The following is a 20,607-nucleotide window of genomic DNA, read 5'->3' as shown; positions in this document are numbered from 1 at the left end:
GTGAAAAGGGATGCCAAGAAAAAGGAACGTAAAAATAATAAAACGAGAAGGGAGAATAAGACGGAAAAAGAAATCACAATGATGCTCATAAACACTGATGAAGATTTCTATTTTCCTCAATTTTGACCTTTTTGCGCTCAAATTCGTGATACTGTCAATATTGATGGAATCATTCACTTAATGCTTCCTCTTTTATCTATCTTATTGTTATAGCATCTATTTGTGAAGTTTAGGACACAGATCGTTAGTGATGGTTGGCAGGATGATGATTGTGAATTCTTGGAAGTTGATTTGATCCAGTTAGATTTAGGGTTAGTAAAATTGGTTTTTAATCGAAAACAAAGGAGAATCAATAATTGGTCAAAACAGCTATGGATCACTAATCAGGTAAGTTCAGAGGTAAGTATATGATTTCTTATATTATGCTACACATCAATTATCGATTATTAACAAGAAAAGAGAATCTTGAGACAATCGTTCTAGAATCTATTCTGAAACAATTGCGTTTCTAAGAAATATTTAAGCATTTTTCTGAAAAAACAAATCAATCTCAATCTACGCATATCAAATGCGTTTCAGATATTCACATGCAAACATTTCATATGTCGGTATTTCAACATTTAAGTTAGACTTAAGGATATTTTGATAGAGGGGATTATGAAGCATGAAGAGATTTTTATTTGTATTTTCATCGATATTATTTTTTTATTTATTCCTATGCATGTACCATTTTTTAAAAAATCACATTTATTTATACATAAATGTTTCAAATGCATCGCAATGAGGAAGAAAATTCAAAACGAATATGAAAAAAAAGTTCAATTGTCGTTAACATGTGAAAATATGAAACGAAATGTGATTTAAAAAAGTAAATACATATGAACATTCGCGCGGTACTTCGAGTGATAAGTAAATATGGATGTGTGTATGAAAATTCATATACACTATATTAGTTTTTGACTGTAATGCATGAAATGACAAAACTAAGAGTGAATGAATGAATAGAAACTTGAATGAAAAAAAGTAACGAGACGTAGGTAAGAATGTAGGCAAAAGGAAAAGAGAATAAATTAAATTATTGCGCAATTCTCACTTATAATTTTAAATATTCTCCTCTCATTCCCATCATATATTAATCTTCAAGTGATACTCTACGAAGGAGTCATTTGTCGAAAAGTCATTATAAAATTGCAAAATGTAACAAAGAATCCGAGAATCATGCGCATCGCACCCCGCCACTGAATTAAAACACACACATTTTTATCGCATACGAAAATCATATCATTTTTCCCAAAACATCTCATTCAGTATCGTTGTTCCCGTCGTCGAATAAGGAAGGCAATCTCGGTATCTCAAAAAAAAAAAATAAAGTGAACATAGAACTTACATTTTATTAACTGTTGAGCTTCTCAATATAATTTTTTTAAAAAAATATATATAAAATCATTGCGAGAGGAAGAACTCACATCTCATCTCACACTAATCGCATGCAACTTGCTCTGCAAAAAAAAATTTATTCTCATCACACTTTTTATTTCGAATAATCAATTCATTCAGCTCGCGATACATCGCGGTTGCGGATCAGCGTTAAGAACCTTAACTGTTGCTCATCAACATATTTTATTTTATTTTTTAATTGACATAAATAATATTTTAATTAGAAATTAAATGAAAGAAAAAACATGAAATGCTGATAAGTTTAAAATAAAAGAGATTCGAGTATATTTCTTAAGTGTTTATTGACGGAAAGTAAATAGAGATCATCCAGAAGATCATAAAATATAAAAAGGCAAAAAGAAAAGATCTGAAAGTGAAATAGCATAAAAGTGGAAAAGATTAAGTTCGTTGCATATAAAAGCTGGATTACAAGAAAAGTGTCATTCAACAATTGAGTGGTATACGACGATAACGTACAAAAATAAAAGTACATAGAATAAGAAAATCTTTAAAGCAAATATAAGAAAAAATAAAATAAAAAAAGAAATATATTCAACAGATTGTGAGTGGAAGAATAAAGAGGAGGAAAGAATTTAATAAAAATCATAGGGAATTGTGACGAGAAGTAAGTAAATAAGTGATTTAGATGAAATTATAAAGAAGAATTTAAATTATATTCATTTTTTTTTGTTGCTGTAAACTTTTACTCTGCCTTGTCAATGATGTCATGAATGCCTTAAATTGATGACAATTCATTAGCAACATCTTTCATAATTTTATTTATTTGAAATTCTGTAGCAAAAAAAAACATCTTATTTGTCTCACTCTATGTCTATAAATAATATTTTATATTATTACATTCAACAAGTTGCAAGTAACTTCATGGTTTCTTTCATTCGAGATTCAAAGGAAAAGCTTTGGTGCATTGCCAGCAGAAAATTTTTCTATATTCTCAATTTTTATGTGGAAATGAAATCCTCCGATTATATTTCACATGTAACTTGACTTTTAGAGTTTCTTGGGTGACAGTTGAACATGCTAATTTATAGAGCTGATAAATTTTATAAACGAACATGTGAACTTTCAGACAGTTAGACTGTCTGACTTCTTCATCGCATTTTGAAACTTTGAAAAATTACAAAAAAATGTTTTTATAAATTTTGAGATTTATTCAAATTTTTCTTTCTTAAAAAAGTTGAAAAATCTAAATTAAATTTCAAATTTTCCATCAATTTTAATCTATAGTTTTCTAAAAATTTTAAATATTTTAATTTTGTAACTTAAAAATCTAAATTTCAAAATATTTCAAAAATTTTCTTGATTTATAATGAGAAGCAGAAATGCGTCTTTGTCATCCACAGTAATTGGCATCATTAGATAACTTTAACTTCTCTTGAAAATGTATTTGAAAATATGTTTATGTTGGTCCTTTGGGAATTTTCCTGACCTTTAAAAGTCTCATTAAAGTACTTTCCTTAAAGATAAATTTTATTTTGATCAATTAAGCATAAAACCATGAACAACAGGGAACAAAATGTCTTTAGAAAAATAATAAATATTATAGCAGTAATAATCTTCGAGTACTTTCGATTATGAGCAGAGCATACGATCAAGTTCTAACCAGTTTTAAATCTGTTTGTTATATTCCGTTCTTATTTATTGATTTAAATTAATTATCACGAATTCTCTCTCTATCCTCAATCGTTGTAAAAAATTCAAGTATTTATTCTCCAACTTTGATTTTTTAATTTAAAACTTCTCGAAGCTTCACGATGAACGACCATTTAAAATGCAAATGAGGTAGTTAAGTGCTCTTGTATTAAAGGATTATTTGCTGTTGAATGAGAGAAAGTGATGGAATTTTCATGAAACATTGGGTCGGATACTCTTTTTCTGTATTTAAGATTCTTAATGAATTGAATATTTCATGAACATTTCTTCAGGCATTTCAAAGAGCGTGAGGTTTGAACGCAATAATTTATTTATTTATCTCCGTCTCTCAATATATAGCCTCAAGTACTTTTTTTTTATTTTCAAGTAAATATCGCCTAGGCAATATATATATATTTTCGTTTCATTTCTTCTGCTTCATCTTCTCCTTAAATTCTGTATTCTATTAAATTTTATAAAGGTTGTGATGAATAAAAAAAATTTTTTAAGGGAAAAAAGGGAGGAATTGAAAGCACCCTATGATAAACAAAATAAATATGTTTAACAAGCAAAAAGAATTTGATGCTGATATCGATATAAATGAAATAGAATCCCGAGTAACTAAGTCTTGTTAACAATTTCTTAGAAAATAGTCAAGTGTTGAGCAACGAATTCCTTAAATGCTTCGAACTTCATTCTCTTAACCTATACATGTCAAATTTTGGCGGCAACAGTTTGTTTGTTCCACTCGGGAATAAAGCTGAAATTGTTTTTTTCTTCTTTCTTTGACTGTATAAAGTTAAATTCATTTTTATCCACAAATTGACTACACATGACATAAAAGAAAAAGAAGAAAATAAAAAATAAAACTTAATTCAGATCATTGTATTTATTTTCTACTTAGGGGTGTAAATTCTCTGAAATCGCTAGCTTTTCGTACTCATAAACAGAGCATGAAAAAGATTTTAAACATTAGAAAGCGTATTTTAAGGATAATGTAGATGTTTTATGATGATGAAATGAGCTTTTTTGTTGCTCTTATGATTTCTTTTGAATTTGTTGAGTATTGTCAATGCCTTTAAGAAACATTATCCCATTGAAAGCAACTCCGTTGAAAGCTATTAGATTCGCTAATGTTAAGAATCAAATTTAAGTATTACTTTTTTATGTTCTCACACAATGTGTCTGCTCCTTTTAAATTTCACTTTAAAATAGCAAGCTTTTAGTCTTTTTATGCTTGCATTCAATTTTATGTACCATTTTACTTACAAAAGGCAAATTTTCCTCTTCTAAATATTTCATGCATGCACTCAGTGTTGTTTCCTTTGTATTTACGCACGTGAGCCTTCAGATATGCTTGTTGAGATTGAGTTCTTTGGTTTCCTGGTATCTTGGGATTGTACACACGTCAGATCATATCTAATTTAGGTAACAGAAAATGAAAATTTGACTCAGACACGTTTCTGTCCAAATAAAACTTTGACACAATCAAAGCCTCAGACAACAATCCTGCCAATTTACTTTTAAGTATTTTCAAATGTCATTTTGCATTGGTGGAAATTCATCAGCTTTGTTCCAATTCGATGAGTGTAAAAAGCGAGAAAAAAGCAAATGGAAAAGACATAATAAGTCAGAACATCATTCTCTGGTAAATGATAAATGAAAAGGAAATGAAATAAAAAAAGAGATCTTAAATTGCTCTATAGAGACATAAATTCAAAAGGAAAGTCTTATACACAAGGAAGAACTGTGTTTGCAAAGAGATCTAAAATGATAAAGAAAAAAAAATTTAAGCTTTAAAGAGGCTTTCACCTTCGGTTGGGTAGAATGTGGGTTTATTGATAGCAAGAATGAGATTGAAAAATGTAAATTGCATTCAGTTAGAGGATTAAATGAGTTAAATTAAATTCTATAGCCTTTTCACACTCTCCTAGTTCTGTTGTTATCGTCAATAACAATTTAAAGTTGGAAGTTAAAAAAAAAATGGAGAGAAACGGAATCAAGCATCATTTCCGTACCCGAAGAATATGCATAAAATATCCGTATTTTTGCATAAAAAGGGTAAAATGATAAACGCCACGTTTGTTTATATAGTAAATGAAATTAAATCTCTAGGAAAATGTTTTCCTCTCGTCTTCATCCATTCCTCTTCCTTCTCCTCCTCCTCTTTTTTTTGCGTCAATAATGACATTAATGAGTTTAAGAAAGATGGAATGGAGATATTGAATTATGACATGTGACACACTGATTGAACCAGACCTGACCCAATAATGATGCTGATGGATGAAAAAGTTAGTTGTCAACTTTTAGTATCATCATCGGTAGCTTCAGAAAAAAATTAATTAAAATTGATGAAGGCGGAATTATTCTTCTTCTTATTTAAGTTTGAATCTCTCGTCTAATGAAATCTGTCAAATACACTGAACGTCTCCAGTAGTAATTTCTTTGCTTGCACAATCAGTAAAATAAGTACTTATGCAAACAATGCAACAAATTGTATAGCCATTTATCGATAATGCCAAGCGGTTTCATGCTTTCATGATGTCATGAAATTAACCGCAATACATTTGCCTGTATATTTACCGAATGTGACACATATCAACAATACAATAGACTATAATGCCTGTAGAGATGATTTTTTTTTTTTTTCATATTTCATATTTTATTTTATTGGGGCTTTCAATTTATTTTTAATGCTTGATAACTTTCACAGAGAGTTCTCATGACTACACAATGTTTTTCCTATTGTAAAAGAGCAGAAATGCACTTTTCATCATTCAACATATTCTACTTACTCTGCTTTTATCAGATTATCTCCATAGTTACGTTAGGGTTACTTTTTTTACAACAGATATCTAGCAAAAATAAAGCTGTTTGCGATAAAAAATATGTCCTTTCAAATTTAATCGCTTTTCCAATCCAATTACAACTTGATCTACTTACATTGATTGAGTGGAAATTCAGAAGCAATTTGAGCTTGATCAAGGCATGAATTAGAATTGACTACAATTATTCTGTAGCACAATCATCTCCTTAATAGAATAATAAAATGCTAAGTTATGGAAATTTGAGATTTATGTTTAAACTTGAGAGATTTGTCACTATTTGTCATCGAAATAGGTTTCATTGAACTCGTCAGAAATATAAATTTTATTTCCTAAACTTGACCTCTCCAACTTAAAAACGTCTGAGCTCTACATCTATAAAGACAAATTAAATTGAGAATTTTGGCATTTCCATTTTAGGCCTATGAACATTTTATTAATTGTTTCTGCTCTCGGTTGAACTGGAATGAAAATTAATTATTTTATTGGGTTCTCTTTATTGGATGATAATGTAACTTTTATTATCAAGGCTGATCAAGGCATTTATAATTCTCAAGAAAATCACATAAGGCATTTTAAAACAATCTAGAAATTTTTCAAAAATTCTAAAAAATACGAGATTTTAAAACAATAATAAATATCAATGAACAGATTTAATCTTACATCTTGGCGAAATATTAAGTTCTGAGTAGTTCTATCTTGATTAAAGAGGGTTTGCTACGCAAAGATTTAATCAGATTAAATGTCTTAATAAGATACAAATATTTCTGTAACATGCCAAAACATTACATCCAGGTCGATGACATTTCGTTCCGTTAAGCGCCCTGTTGACAGATGAAATCTGGTAAATTTACTCGACATAACAACACGCAAGGCACGGAAATATATCATGCTCATTAATTTCTCAACCTTTTTGAGTTTTGTATTGTTTCGACCCAGTCTAATCTATTTTAAAACTTTTCTTTCTATTTTCTTAAACATAGTTTTTCTTTTCAATTTAAAAATTTTCCATAATGAGCAGCCTAATGTGCTGTAAATAGCATTTCCACTTCTTCAATATCCTCCAATTATCTGAGTCCTTCCATCTGAAAATTAAAGAACTGAAAGATTAGAATATCAATAGCAGATTAATTCAGAAAATTCTCATGATATCATGTACGCCAACAATGTGAAATAGTAATCGCATTTTCCCCTGCCATAAAACAAACATCATCAGATATTATTGTTGATGATTATATCAAATTATCTGATTACAGTATAACATGTAATATTCTTTTTATGATATGGATTTTAAACAAACTAGTCGACTGCATCTAGTTATTTTATTTATGTTACATATAAAATATTCACACTTACTCGTGAATATAATATAGTGCGTTACATAAAGTTAATTATCTATTATAAAGCATAAACGTGCCTCAGAAACAAATGGTTTTCCGTAATTTTCACGTGATGGTGTAAATAATATCCTAGAAAGAAAGAATGCTTTTGTTAATTTATTGTTCCTTATTTTACTTTTTATAAAAATAACTTCGTTGTTAAGGAATTAACTTGAAAGATTTATGAGTAAATGTTTGATTAGCAGCTGATTTTCTACGAATAAATGTCATAGATACAAATACCTTTAAGTCTGATTCATCTGATGCATCTTGAACCTGATTTTTCTTTTCACGAGTCTAACGACACAACAAATCTTTCTCAAGAAATGTCATTAAAGATGACAAAGTCACTCAAATTTTGATTGTGTGCAAAAATAATTTTTTAATGACTTTTTCTTCACAGTGACCTTAATGTCAAAACGCGATGTGTAAGGGAAGCTTCGGGAACAGATAAAGAACTGTTTACAAATTGTCATGCACACATAAAATTTGATTTAGCAAAACTACAAACTGTTGTCTAATTTGTCATGATCACTTGTTTAAAACGTGGTTTTCGCTAACAAAACATATGTTGACTTTTTCGGATATTCTGTGGTTTTATTTTAATTTTTGCGAAGAAATTCCTCATTTATTTTCTTCAATTGTTTTTTCATCTCGTTTACACATTAAACAGACAAAGATTATTAAATTTTAAGCAATTTTCTGCCTCTTCAATGAAAATAAAAAGAAGTAAAATTAATTTATAGATAGCTGACAAATCTATTTTTATAAGAACAGACTTTGCCAAACAATGTTATTGTCTCTGGGTGAACGAGGAATTGCTTAAAGAAATTTAAAACCACATGATGACTCAGGGTTTGAAACATGAAACGTCTACCTTGACGTTTATTTTGTGATTTAATAGATTTTGGATTTTACTGAGGACAATAACAAAGTTGATGGCCTGATTGATTGATTTTTAACTATTTTCTGATTTTAAAAGATCTTGAAAAATTTTATTAAGTCCTTTGTGATCAACATTTTCACATAACAAATCGTAAATGTTTGAGAATCACAAGCTTGAAGTCATAATTAACGAACCTTTTAACGACAAGATGCTTAAAATTTAGAAAAAATATATCAATTGCAATTTCAATTTTCGATAAAATTAGCAAAACATTAAATAAAATTGGTATTTAAATATTCTCATTGCCTTTTAAAACACAAGCATTATTGTTTCAATAATATTTTTTCAAGATCGTACAACTTTTAATATTCGTAAGAATTTATCGTCATAGTAAATTTTCATTAGGTTACGCGATATTTACGTTTCACGTTCAATGTGAAAAAATCTTATGCCAAAAAAAAAAGTTTTTTCGCAATTAAAAATTTATTATCGGTTAATTAAGTGAACATTTTCGTATTGTGAATTTAAAATTAATTGAATTCAACGTTGAAATATCTACATATTAGCGTTAAACGAAAATAGCAATTAAAATTTGTTTAAGGATGCTTAATAATTAAATTCTCTTAAAGGTTCTCATTCTGTTCCTTTGGTATGTTACCAAATTGTATCCCACATTAACTGAGCTATCCGGATATTCGGGGTATAATTTATGGTTAACTGCAGATACATAAATTATTGCTTTATTGTTGTTGTGAAAGCAAAAGTCACGAACATTTTAATGTTATTTTGAAGAAGTTTCGTTGTTTTCGAGTACTTTTGAAAGTTTGATGAAGTTTAAGAGTCATTGATAGATGAGGCTATAACATGAACTTAATAACATTTCGAAGTAGATCAAATGTTCGGTAGATTTCTTTATAGAGTTCTGTCAGAATACCTAGTTCAATTTTGTTGATTTCTTTAGACACAATTTTTAAAGATTCTTATACAAAATTGTAAATATTATGATCAAAGTAATTTAAAAAATAAATAACACAAACAATTTACGACAATTTCCTTCCAAAAGAAAATTTCAATAGCAAGATTATTGAAACAGTAAAAGTTCACGTTCTATAAGATTTTATAGAAAGCTACGATAAAAAAGCAACAAAGGATGAAGCCCTTAATGGAATTCACAATCTCTAAATTCATTTGTTTGTGGCTTAATTAAAGTCATACTTAAATCAATTTAATTTCAAAGCCGCATTATAAAACTCCAGAAACCCAATTTGTTATGCAAATAAAATTTTCTTCATTTCTCCGTCTCTAATTGCATAAATTTAATCATTTGATTCAATTATGAATTTCTCTTCATGACTTTTGTCATTGTCACTTAGCAATTTGTATTAAATACGACTAGCAAGTGTAGTAAAGTACGAAACTTCCTGGATGTTACAAATATTTTAATTTTTCATATGCAAACTCACATCATTGGGTGTTATTTACTATTATTTAATAGCAATCTGATTCGTGATAAACTGTGTTTTATGGCACATAAAACTTGAACGTACAATTTGTAAGCAATTACTTGACTTATCGCTAACTAAATTTAATTATTACCCTCATATGATTCCTGACTGTCACAACTCTTTTGTTTATGTGTTGTAAAATATTTATTTTGAACTACTTTTTGTTGTTATTATCATCTCTTGATCGTGAACTTCTTATTGTATCAAGATCAGATCATCAATCGCAATGCCGATTTTGTTATAAACATTTTAAACGATCAAGAAGAAAATTCCGATTAATGATCAATGATTACTGAAATTAATAACAAATAGTTTTTGATGATTTCATCTTAAAATATTCTAAATATGATTAGCAAAGTTTTCAATCTGAAAGTTATTCAAGAATAGAACTCATGAGAGCATCACTCAGTTTGTTGATAACGTAATGTAATGTGTTATGAGAAAATTAAATTTAATATGAAATAAAAAAGGAAAGAAAAATCAATTTCCATTTGAATGGATATTCTCATAGCATATGATGAATTTTTTCTACCCTCCACATGCGTTTATTGTGACTGTGGGCTACTCAAATACTCGACTTAGATCTATTGATACTTTATTGTATACATACCGTCTTATTGTGTACACATAAACTCCTTTTTATTGTATAGTGATGTTTGGAATGGAAAAAGAGAAGCTGCAAACGTGTTTAAGAATTGTACACACAACCATTTTCAATCTTCTAAAGCTTCTCTTTTATAAAGAAATTTATATTTAGCTGTTTATTTATTGCTGGAGTAGAATCTACATAAGGCAATATCATTTATTTGTCCTACGCAACGCTAACAGCAAGCTTCGATGAAAAGGAAAATAATTGAACCGCAACATGAAAAATATTCAAAGCCAAAAAGTCAAAAATATTCTTCTTCCATTCGATTTAATGATTGGTTTGAGATGTAAACATGAGTATCAAATATTTCTCTGACGTTCATGACACTTTTCATCATCTTCCTTATGAGAAAATATGAAAAATTTTCTCTTTTAAGACTATAATTCTTTCGCTATCTTGTTTGCTATAACAAAAATAAATAAATATTAAATGAAATGAAAATTTGTCAAAAAAATGCGATGATGAAAATGTAATAAATAATTTGAAGCTTTTCGTATGGATGGAATGTCTTTTGGGCGCATTTGTTTCCACTCAAATGAAACAAGCTGTGCTGAGTAAGCAAGTATTTTGAAGTCAATTGGGGTAGAATCAGATTTTATTACTGTAAGAACTGATTTTAATGCTTAAAATTTGCATAGAAATTTCTTACTCAAATGATTCGGTCATGAAATTCTTAAGGGTTGGACTACAACTTAAAATGATTCTAATTTATAAAGCTAAACATCAACTTGAATTTTCAAAAAAAAAACCTTAAATACAGAAATTGTTGAACTTTTGATGTCAAAATTAATCCTAAAGAATTCTGAGCGTATCATAAACTGAATGACAATACTCGGTAAATGACCCTAGATCATTAAAATGAATGCTCAAAGAAAATATCCAATTCTTAATGTATTTACTCCTTCTGGAGTCAAAAAGATAACAGAATATTCTATATGCATTACTGCTACTTGAAATAAAACTGTTATAACTCCATAATTATCATTATCATCATCATAAAAAAGCATCAGGAATCGTAAAATTGTTTGTTAATGTCTCGTGCTAACGCAAACTTGGTGATAACAATTATTTGATAAAAACGTCTTCAGATTTAGTTAAATATTAGACCGTTGGTTCCAAAATAATTTATGATTGATATTAAAATAAACGTGACGAGAGAATTGTTGAAATGTTTACAATGACGGATGGTCTGATTTGATAGAGTTATGAATTTATTAGACTCATTTATCACGAGTGCCAAAAAAATATAAATAAAAGTGAAAATATTTGACATTGATCACAGGATAATATAAATACAACAAGTCACAATGAGGATGAGATTATAATCCTAAGAACTTCTCCCAATGCTCCTTCAACAAGCAAAAAATGAACAAATCATAAAAAATGTAAATAATTTTCTTTTAATATCCATATCAAAACAGAAAAGAAGCTTTAATACATAAATAAAAGGCAAATGCATGCAATTCTTAATTCTACTTGAATTTTCGCATTCTCTGCTTTTTTGTTAAAGAAGTTGAAATATTTCTTTTCGAGATTTGAATAATATTTATAGAACATAGTTGAAAACCCCTTTTCATACAAAAGTTACTAAAATTGCTAAAATCAACAATTTTCAGTCAATTAATATTGTATACCAAAATTGCCACACGTCTTCTATCAAAGAGATTTCCTTTTTCAAAATCTGTTAGACTTCATAATATAATATAGAAGTCAGCACTCAAGTCTACACAATTTAATATCCTTTTGATGACAACATCCATAAAGTGTTCAACCGCAATGTTGTTGAAGTTTTTCACAACCTTTTCAGCAAAATAAATCAATTCCACAAGACCAAGTCAATATAAAATCCTTATTGGACAAGAACTTTAAACCCTTTTCAAAAGATAAATCGAAGACTATAAGTATTGTTTTGACATGATTCAATAACAACTTGATATTGTAATTAAAACTTTTAGATGAGATATTCGATAAACATTACTAAACATAATCAATTTATGTTTCAAAAGCTTTTTGAAAACTTATTTAATATAAAAAATTTAAAATAGACAGAAAATTTTAATCAGAAATTCTGTTTCAAGCAGATTCACTTGGAAACGAGATAAATGTTCAAGTTCTTAATAAAAAGTTTGAGAAAATGACATGGAGTGGGTGCAGAAGCTTTCATTGTAAGGAATCTGATTGTTTCTCAATAAAATATATTTCTTGAAACAAGACAAGCTGAAACTTTTAATATTCATTGTAATTCTGTAAAAGTACGACATCGATTATTCAAAACAGCATGAAAAAATACACAAAAGAGGTTGGCAGATATTGAAAATCTATTGCTAAACGCAACATAGCACAGATTTCGATTTAAAGAAACAAACATATAAAAAGAATCCGAAGCATGTCATGCATAATATTATGGGGAAATAGAAATATATTGAAGAGAGAAAAATGGCATAACAATAACATTCTTCTTCCACTCAAGTGTTGCATTCAAAGTGTTCTATATATACACACAATATCATTAACATCGTCATCATTGTCACAGTTCTTAAACTTCCATAAAGGAAACTTTTTCTAACTTTTTTTCTATATCGAGAAAAATCAAGTGCTTGTCAAACAGATATGAGGGAAACAGTTATCGGCGATAATGTAAATAAAGTTCTTGAAAACTTGTTTTTAGCTGTTTTAAGGGAAATTTTGTAAACTGCCGTAATTCTGTCCAATTGTCTACGATATTTGCTATGTGGTCATTCACCTGTTTGTTTACAAAATTCAATTAATTTGTGACTGTATTCAGTCGATAAATATTGGCAAGATGAGGCTATTAATTTTGTTTTCACTTGTTTGAACCTTGACAATGAACAATTTAAATTTGATTAACTTGACTCATACTTGACTTTCATTGCTTTTGTAATTTTTTAAATGTAGGTTAATTAAAATTACTTCCTAAGAGATGTTTATTTATCCGAGTTCAAATACAGACTGGCAATTCATTGGAAAAGGGGCTTTCAACTATGTAAAATATATATAATTTGAGTTGCAAATGAACGTTATAACAATTGGAAAGATTGTATTAATTGAGTTTTGTAATTTTAAGTCGGGAATTGAGGATATATGTGACATTGTTTATTAATTTACTCACTTCCAAAATGTTTGATCTATAAATCATGTTGCAACCTATCTAATGGAAAGTTTTCATTAGAAACAAGATTGTTCAAAACATCCAGACATTTCAATATCAAATTTCTAATGTCAGTAACGACATAAAGAACATTTTCAATAGACTTATCTTCAGAACTCATCGCTCAGCTATTTAATTGAATGTCATGAAAGTGAAAGATGCCGACTCAGTGTAATTACCTTAATTTAGAGAGTGTGCAATAGTTCTATAACAATTTATCTCATATTCTATGAATTTGATGATCGTTTAATCACTGACTAGACGAAAATAATTTTTTTTTGTTTTACTGACCACAGACAGTAAATTTTTGCTTGTGATCGACAGTTATTGGTGTTGATGAAAAATTGTTTTAATCATTTTATGTGCGAATAATTGTATTGCGTTATGAGTCAATTGCCCTTTAAGTGATAACATTATTACATTATATGGGAATTGATTGACATTTTATCAAGACAATGCTGATAATATGCAATGATTAACATCATTAAAATGATGTTCTGTTAGAGGCCGTTCACTTGTTACGTTCAGGGAGGAGGAGTAGGGATAAATCTAATTTTAGCAATGGAAATTCCGAGAATTTCGTTATTCTGTAACTCAATAAATGAACGATCCCTTATATTGTGAGATGAACCGCATTTTATAGCTTGATCAATCAAGTTATAGTTTTAAATTTTACCTAAAAATTCTCTCCTATTTTCAGTTCTCGAAATACTTTAAAACCTTGCATCATCATTTTTCCCATAGTATAACACACCGTAAACAATTCATATGATGATAAACTCGTATGCAAAGCAAATTTAAATGATGAAATAATTTTGTCCCTTTCGTTGTGTATAAATCAGTGCTGTCCAAACTTTTTTGCGTCACGGCACACCTTGCTGATAAGCCTCGATCTAAATCAGGCTATGCATGAAATTCATTGCATTTTCAAACAGTTTTGGCCCTATCTTAGTAGGCCGTGACAAAAATTTTGGACAACACTGGTATAAATTATGTAAATTTTAGTGTTCTAGCGGAAATTTTGCAGATTAATTTCCGCAATTTAATGGTTAAATCTTACGCACATAATATATTGTATAATCCTGTTTGATGTTCCTTGTTATTTACGCTTGGGTGATTTTCTGATTTTTCGTACATGACAGTTTAATAATATTTTATTTGTTTGGCAATACTTTGATACAGAAGAGAAATGTGACGAAGGTTTACAATTCTAATTTGAGTGTAACTAAAAATGAAAAAATTTCCACATATCACTGACACATTTTCTTTCATTTTGTTGCATATATTTATAGATCCAATCCGAGATTGTTGCATTCAGACGGAGGAACAACAGAAACTAACAAGACATAAGACGTGGAACAACAAGATTCGATTTTTTCTAATCCGTAACTTTAAAAGACAATAAAAAAAATTTTAGTAAATAAAGTGATTAAAGTAAGCATAAAAATTATTGAATAAAAATATATAAAAATGACGACAAATCACACGGCGAATCATGATGAGCCGCAACAAGGGCAGGCGAACAACACGAACAGAGATCGTCGGAGTGTCTTAGGAGAGAATTTGCTAACAATATTAACAATCATTGGTGTTGTTGGAGGCACAATTTTTGGACTTATTTTAAAAAAATCCGACCACAATTGGACACAGCGCGACATAATGTACATTCAATATCCCGGTGATTTATTCTTAAGGATGCTAAAATGTCTGATTGTGCCATTGCTTGTAGCATCAATTACAAGTGCTATTGGTGGACTAGATCTAAGTTTATCGAAAAAAATTGCATTGAGGTAAATTGGATGCATTAATACTGGCCTTGTCATACTGCCCTACATAATATTTCATTACAGATCTATTGTATATTACTTTACAACAACTGTTTGTGCGGTAATACTCGGTATTATACTCGTAACTGTTTTCCAACCTGGCAAAGGACACAAGATGGATGATAAAGAAGATGAAAAAGTTTCTCGAGATGTTCTTACTGCTGATACTCTTCTTGATTTAGTGAGGTAAATATTATATCTCTTTTTTTGCTTGTCAAGTGTCTTTAACGACGACGACGACGATGGGGAGAAGAAGAGATGAACAACGAAATATAAAAAAGTAAAAGATTGAAAAACTCATCGCCATGGCAATAAATTACATATGTTTTAAGATGTCTTGTCTGATAGTGATAAGAGTCACATGATTAAACTTTTTATCAAAATTTTCTTTTTATTTACTTACAGAAATTTATTCCCGCCAAATATTGTACAAGCCACGATGTTTCAATATCGTACACATTTAGAGCCACCAGAGAATGTCACCGCTGAAATGGGTAATGGAACAAAAATAAAAATTTCCGAATTGTCCCCTGATGAGCGTAACAAGTTCACATTTAGCAAATTTAATTTTACCGATTTTGACGGCAGAGAAGGTTAGGCGATTTATTTCTTTTCAAAAATCAACCAATCAGACATGAATTTTTTTAATTAGGCTTTTTTTGTATCTAATTGGCATAAAATGGTGTGTGGGCTTATATTGCATGCCCAACTACCGCTTGACAAAATTAATCATTTTTACTTTTTTTAAGGAAAATTTTTAAAATTTTAATAATTTGGTAACTTTAAATCGCTTTTTTTGATGAAAGTTTATCGTTGTTTACTCATTGGAAGTTGAGGAGGATGGCTTGATGTGTCAACTTGCTTAATTTAAAGATCAAATTTCAGAAATTTTGATTTTTGTAAACAAACTTTAGATGCAAAAAAGATGCGAACATTCTGCTTCATTTTTTGCATCAAAAAGTGTTCTAAAACTGTAAACAAACAAATTATTCTTAATTCTATCGATAAATAAGAATTTGCGGACTTAAATCAATATGTACAATTCATTTGCAAGTATTCACGACATTAGTTAGAGATAAAAAGTGTTATTAACAATAAATTGGCACTCAATCTACAAACTTCACACTTCAATGATGACAACAATGATAAACATTCAAAAAATATAGGTGAAGAAGAAAAAAAATGCTAATAAATTTTAATGGAAGAAAAAGCTAGCTATGTTTAGGATGAGACTCATTACATTCTGCCAGAACTCATAAATAAATAATCCATAATATGGTTTGATATTGTAATAACATATTTATATGCACAACATTATGCACCACTAACCAAAGTAGACATTTTATTTGTTTGGGTGATCACCTTCATTAATGATTTAAAATAACCGTTATAATGTATATAACATGATAATCGGGTGCTAATATGCGCTTGTATTTTCCAAATGAAAGAATCAACAGTTGTATTTGTATAACATTTATTAATTGAGGATATCCTCAATGTTTTTCCCATATCAATGACACAATACTCTGTGTGCTTTTTTTTCACGTAAATCACCAGCAGTACTTGATATCTCCCGAGTGAGAAATCACTACAATGATGCTGTACTTGTTAATACAATATGTGTGAATCTGATTGAAAAACAGTGGGTGCTTTTGCAGCAATAATACAGAAAATTGTGAACGTTTGGAATGTGTGATGCTGATGTGAGAGAATGATTTAAAGTAAAATGGCCATTTACAGAGAAAATGATTCTAAATTTGTTGATATGGAATGATTTCATGAATAGGTTCTTGACCAAGAATTTTAATAATACTAAAAATAGATATTTTTCGTGGAATTTTTCAAGGGGTGTAAACCTTATACTGATCATTTTAAACCTTACTATGACAGCTGTTGATGATAACAAGAATGATTGGTGCAAGACATGATAATCCTTTTAATCTGACTAATTCACAATAAATGTGTTGGGAACTAACTTTTTTGTTGGAAATTCTTTGAGATACTTTTCGCATATCTTAGAGAATTTGCATTCCTTTAAGCCACTTGTTTGCTATGATATAAAAAGACTTTCATCCACAATCAGAAGCAAACAAGTGGCAAATTACAGAACAATTACTAATGTTTTTTTCATATCATCAATAGTTCCATTAACATCATTCAAAATCAAGGGACAATGGCGTGAAGGAATGAACGTTTTGGGTTTGGTCATGTTTAGTGTCGTTCTTGGAGCAACAATCGGTAAGATGCGTGAACGTGGAAAGCCAATTCAAGATTTTTTGGTCTCATTGAGCGAAGCTATGATGATTATTACTAGATGGGTTATTTGGTATGTCAAAATTGACTATGCTTACTATTCCTTAATATAATTAAATATTTATTCAGGATCTCACCAATTGGAGTTTTCTTCTTGATTGCCGCCAAAATTCTTGAGATGGAGTCTCTCGCTGAAGTTATTGGAAAATTGGGAAAATATTTCATAACTGTCATGTTCGGTCTCTTCGTTCACGGTCTCGGTACAATAGCTATCATATTCTATATTGTCGTTCGAAAACTTCCGTACGGATACATCGTAAAAATGTCTCAAGTTCTTGCCACCGCATTTGGTACTGGCTCAAGTTCAGCAACAATGCCAATCACAATCAACTGTCTTGATAATATGGGAATTGACCCAAGAGTGACACGTTTTGTAGTCCCTGTTGGTGCCACAATTAACATGTGAGTAGCACATCATTTTGTACTGACAATAAATTTTGTAATTTTCATATTAAACAATAGGGATGGCACTGCACTTTATGAAGCTGTCGCTGCATTATTTATTGCTCAATTACGTAATAAAGCATTAACACTTGGTAAAATTGTTGCTGTGAGGTAGGTTATGTGTAAATTAATCAAAATGTACATCATAAGCTTTTAATATAAATGTCATTAAAGTGTAACAGCAACAGCAGCTTCTATTGGCGCAGCTGGAATTCCGCAGGCGGGTTTAATTACTATGGTTATGGTTCTAGACACTGTCGGTCTACCGGCTGAAGATGTAACGATAATTATTGCTGTCGATTGGTTACTGTAAGTATTTTAAAATTGCTTTTTGATCCAGTAATTGTTTATTATATCCATTTAGTGATCGATTCCGTACAACAATCAACGTTATGTGTGACGCACTTGGAACAATCCTTGTGGACCATTTATCGAAAGGAGAGCTAAGTGGAACGGCCACAAAATTAGTAAGTTGTGAAAGCTTTTCAAAAGCTAAATTTAAGTATTAATTAATTTCCTACATCCAACAGGAACTCGGAGAGCCACATGAATTAGTCGAGTTACATCAATCGAAAGATTAAAGATGCATTCATTCATTTAATAAGTTTTCAAGAAAAAGCTTTTTATGAAAGCTTTCATTAAGTTGCTTTTTCATAAAAAAATGATTTTTACTTACTAAAACACAAGGGGAACCAACTTCGACTGAAATGTCAAAAAAGCACATTGAGATTAGAAGCTAAGATACATCTGAGTAGTAGCGATGAATTTCCGGATGCTGGCACAAACAGCAAATGTTTCTTACACTGCCCGAAAATGGTACTGACAGGAGCTGTTTACTGCCAGTAGCACATGAAATTCCTCACATCTATAATTATGCTACTTGCATTCTCATGACGAGAAACTTTTCGAAAGACGTAACTTTGCTACTTAATCTCATTACTTTTCCAAGATTTTTATGACACTTCAGCTGAAGTTGATTGCTCTTGCTAAAATAATAAAAAATGTGGTTCATACTAATTGTTCATATTATGAATTTTAAAAGGAAAGTATATTCAATTAAATCAGTTGATATGAACGTAAAACGAGGACGAAAAATTGAATTAAAAATAATTAAAAAAGATGGTAACACGTAGGATTTGAAAAGGAAATATTTATATGCAATGGAATCTTTATAACTTCTATTTTTTAAACTTACTGTGTTTCTTTTTTATTAAAAAAAATAATTAAACTAAAGTTTTATTAAAGTTCAAAATGAGTTAATTAACAAAAGCTTTTATTTTTTATAGGAATTTGTTTTAGAAAAGTTTTATTTATTTATAATTTTATTGAGTCACATAGAATTTTTAATGCATAATGAACCAGACATAGTCAAATTAGGTATACGAACAAGAATATAATTTTAAAGAAGCCACGATTAATAAAGATAATCAAGCTTTTTGATTAGGAAGTTGATGAATCAAAAGCATTTGAAGTAAGCTTTTTGAAATATTTGAATTTTTGAAAACCGTTATAAGTTTTAATTAAAAAAACCCCGCTAAATCTTTTGAATTTTTGAAATCCGTTAACATTTTTGAATTTTTGAAAACCGTTAAAATTTTTGAAAGCCGTTTATTAACTTTCTAATACTTTATTTGCATTGAGAATTTTATGTGACCCATAAAGGAAAGCTATAACTATTCAAAGATGAAAAATAAAAAAAAATAATAAGAGGTAAAGGGAAACATTGAAGACGTTATAGACGTTAGAGACAATAATAATAGAAATTTACTGTTCCATCCCCAAAGAGAAATAACATATATGTAAGAAAATTAACTTCTATCATCAAATATCATGAAAATTTCATATCTTTTTGTTGACTTTATCGATTAGAGACTAAAACCTTTCGAAAATTTAAATAAATAGTCAAATCCAATAATTTGTTAAGTCATTCATTGGATTATGTTGTTGATTTAATGCTAAAGAGAAACTTTTTCCAAACATACTCGGAATTTGAATCTTTTAAATTTTATATGCCGTGAGAATATTAAAGGAAATTGAAAAAAGATAAATAGGAAATGGAAAATTAGAAAATAATACAAAAAAAAATCATATTTAAGTGGTAATGAAAACCGTGAATGTGTTAATGGATAATAATAAATAACAATAATGAGTAATACTTTTTTGATGATAATAAAGTAAATAAAGTTGAAAGAAATAAAAAAAATTCATAAATTTTTGAGACAAATTATATTATTAGCTACGATGCTCTTGAAGTATGGATGTGTAGACCATATCTCTTATATGAGAATGAGGAATTTTTTCCGGATATCCACATATTTGCAGAAACGATTATTTTTGTGTATAATAAATAAAGATTAATGTGTTCAGAGAAGTATAAGAAAACCCAAATTTCGTATTTGATTATTAACGAGATCGTCACCAGTCACTCATATATTTTCATAATTAGATATTAATTAATCTAGAACTTGGAAATCATTTAATTACCAATTTCTAATATCAATTGAAATATCAACGGTTTTTTCAA

At 29.2% G+C, this 20,607-nt stretch overlaps 1 protein-coding gene across 3 annotated transcripts; it reads left to right on the top strand.

The window, feature by feature from the left end:
- The first annotated feature begins 1,318 nt into the window (after positions 1–1,318).
- On the top strand, positions 1,319–20,471 carry Eaat1 (Excitatory amino acid transporter 1). 3 transcript variants are annotated; one of them, XM_070639431.1, is made up of 11 exons: positions 1,319–1,924; positions 1,997–2,062; positions 14,793–15,290; positions 15,351–15,512; positions 15,732–15,919; positions 17,469–17,652; positions 17,709–18,041; positions 18,102–18,194; positions 18,258–18,392; positions 18,448–18,550; positions 18,614–20,471. In XM_070639431.1, exons 3-11 carry the CDS (start codon positions 14,971–14,973, stop codon positions 18,662–18,664), a joined length of 1,569 nt encoding a protein of 522 aa, XP_070495532.1. In that variant the 5' UTR covers positions 1,319–1,924; positions 1,997–2,062; positions 14,793–14,970; the 3' UTR covers positions 18,665–20,471. The 3 variants fall into 3 exon arrangements, with proteins under 3 accessions (XP_070495532.1, XP_070495534.1, XP_070495531.1); XM_070639433.1 differs by having other exon boundaries at positions 1,319–2,062; positions 15,732–15,820; XM_070639430.1 differs by having other exon boundaries at positions 1,319–2,062.
- The last annotated feature ends 136 nt before the right edge of the window (positions 20,472–20,607 follow it).

Source organism: Chironomus tepperi, unplaced genomic scaffold, assembly GCF_022539635.2.
Source record: "Chironomus tepperi strain 1889 unplaced genomic scaffold, CSIRO-AGI_Ctep_v1 contig_196, whole genome shotgun sequence".
NCBI lineage: Eukaryota > Metazoa > Arthropoda > Insecta > Diptera > Chironomidae > Chironomus > Chironomus tepperi.
This window is presented reverse-complemented; position numbering and strand designations above follow the sequence as displayed.

Coding starts and splice junctions, on each gene's coding strand:
- Eaat1 (XM_070639431.1), top strand. CDS start 14,971: ATGACGACAAATCACACGGCGAATCATGATGAGCCGCAACAAGGGCAG. Junction 18,195..18,257: donor GGTAAAATTGTTGCTGTGAG/GTAGGTTATGTG, acceptor ATGTCATTAAAG/TGTAACAGCAACAGCAGCTT. Junction 18,393..18,447: donor ATTGCTGTCGATTGGTTACT/GTAAGTATTTTA, acceptor ATATCCATTTAG/TGATCGATTCCGTACAACAA.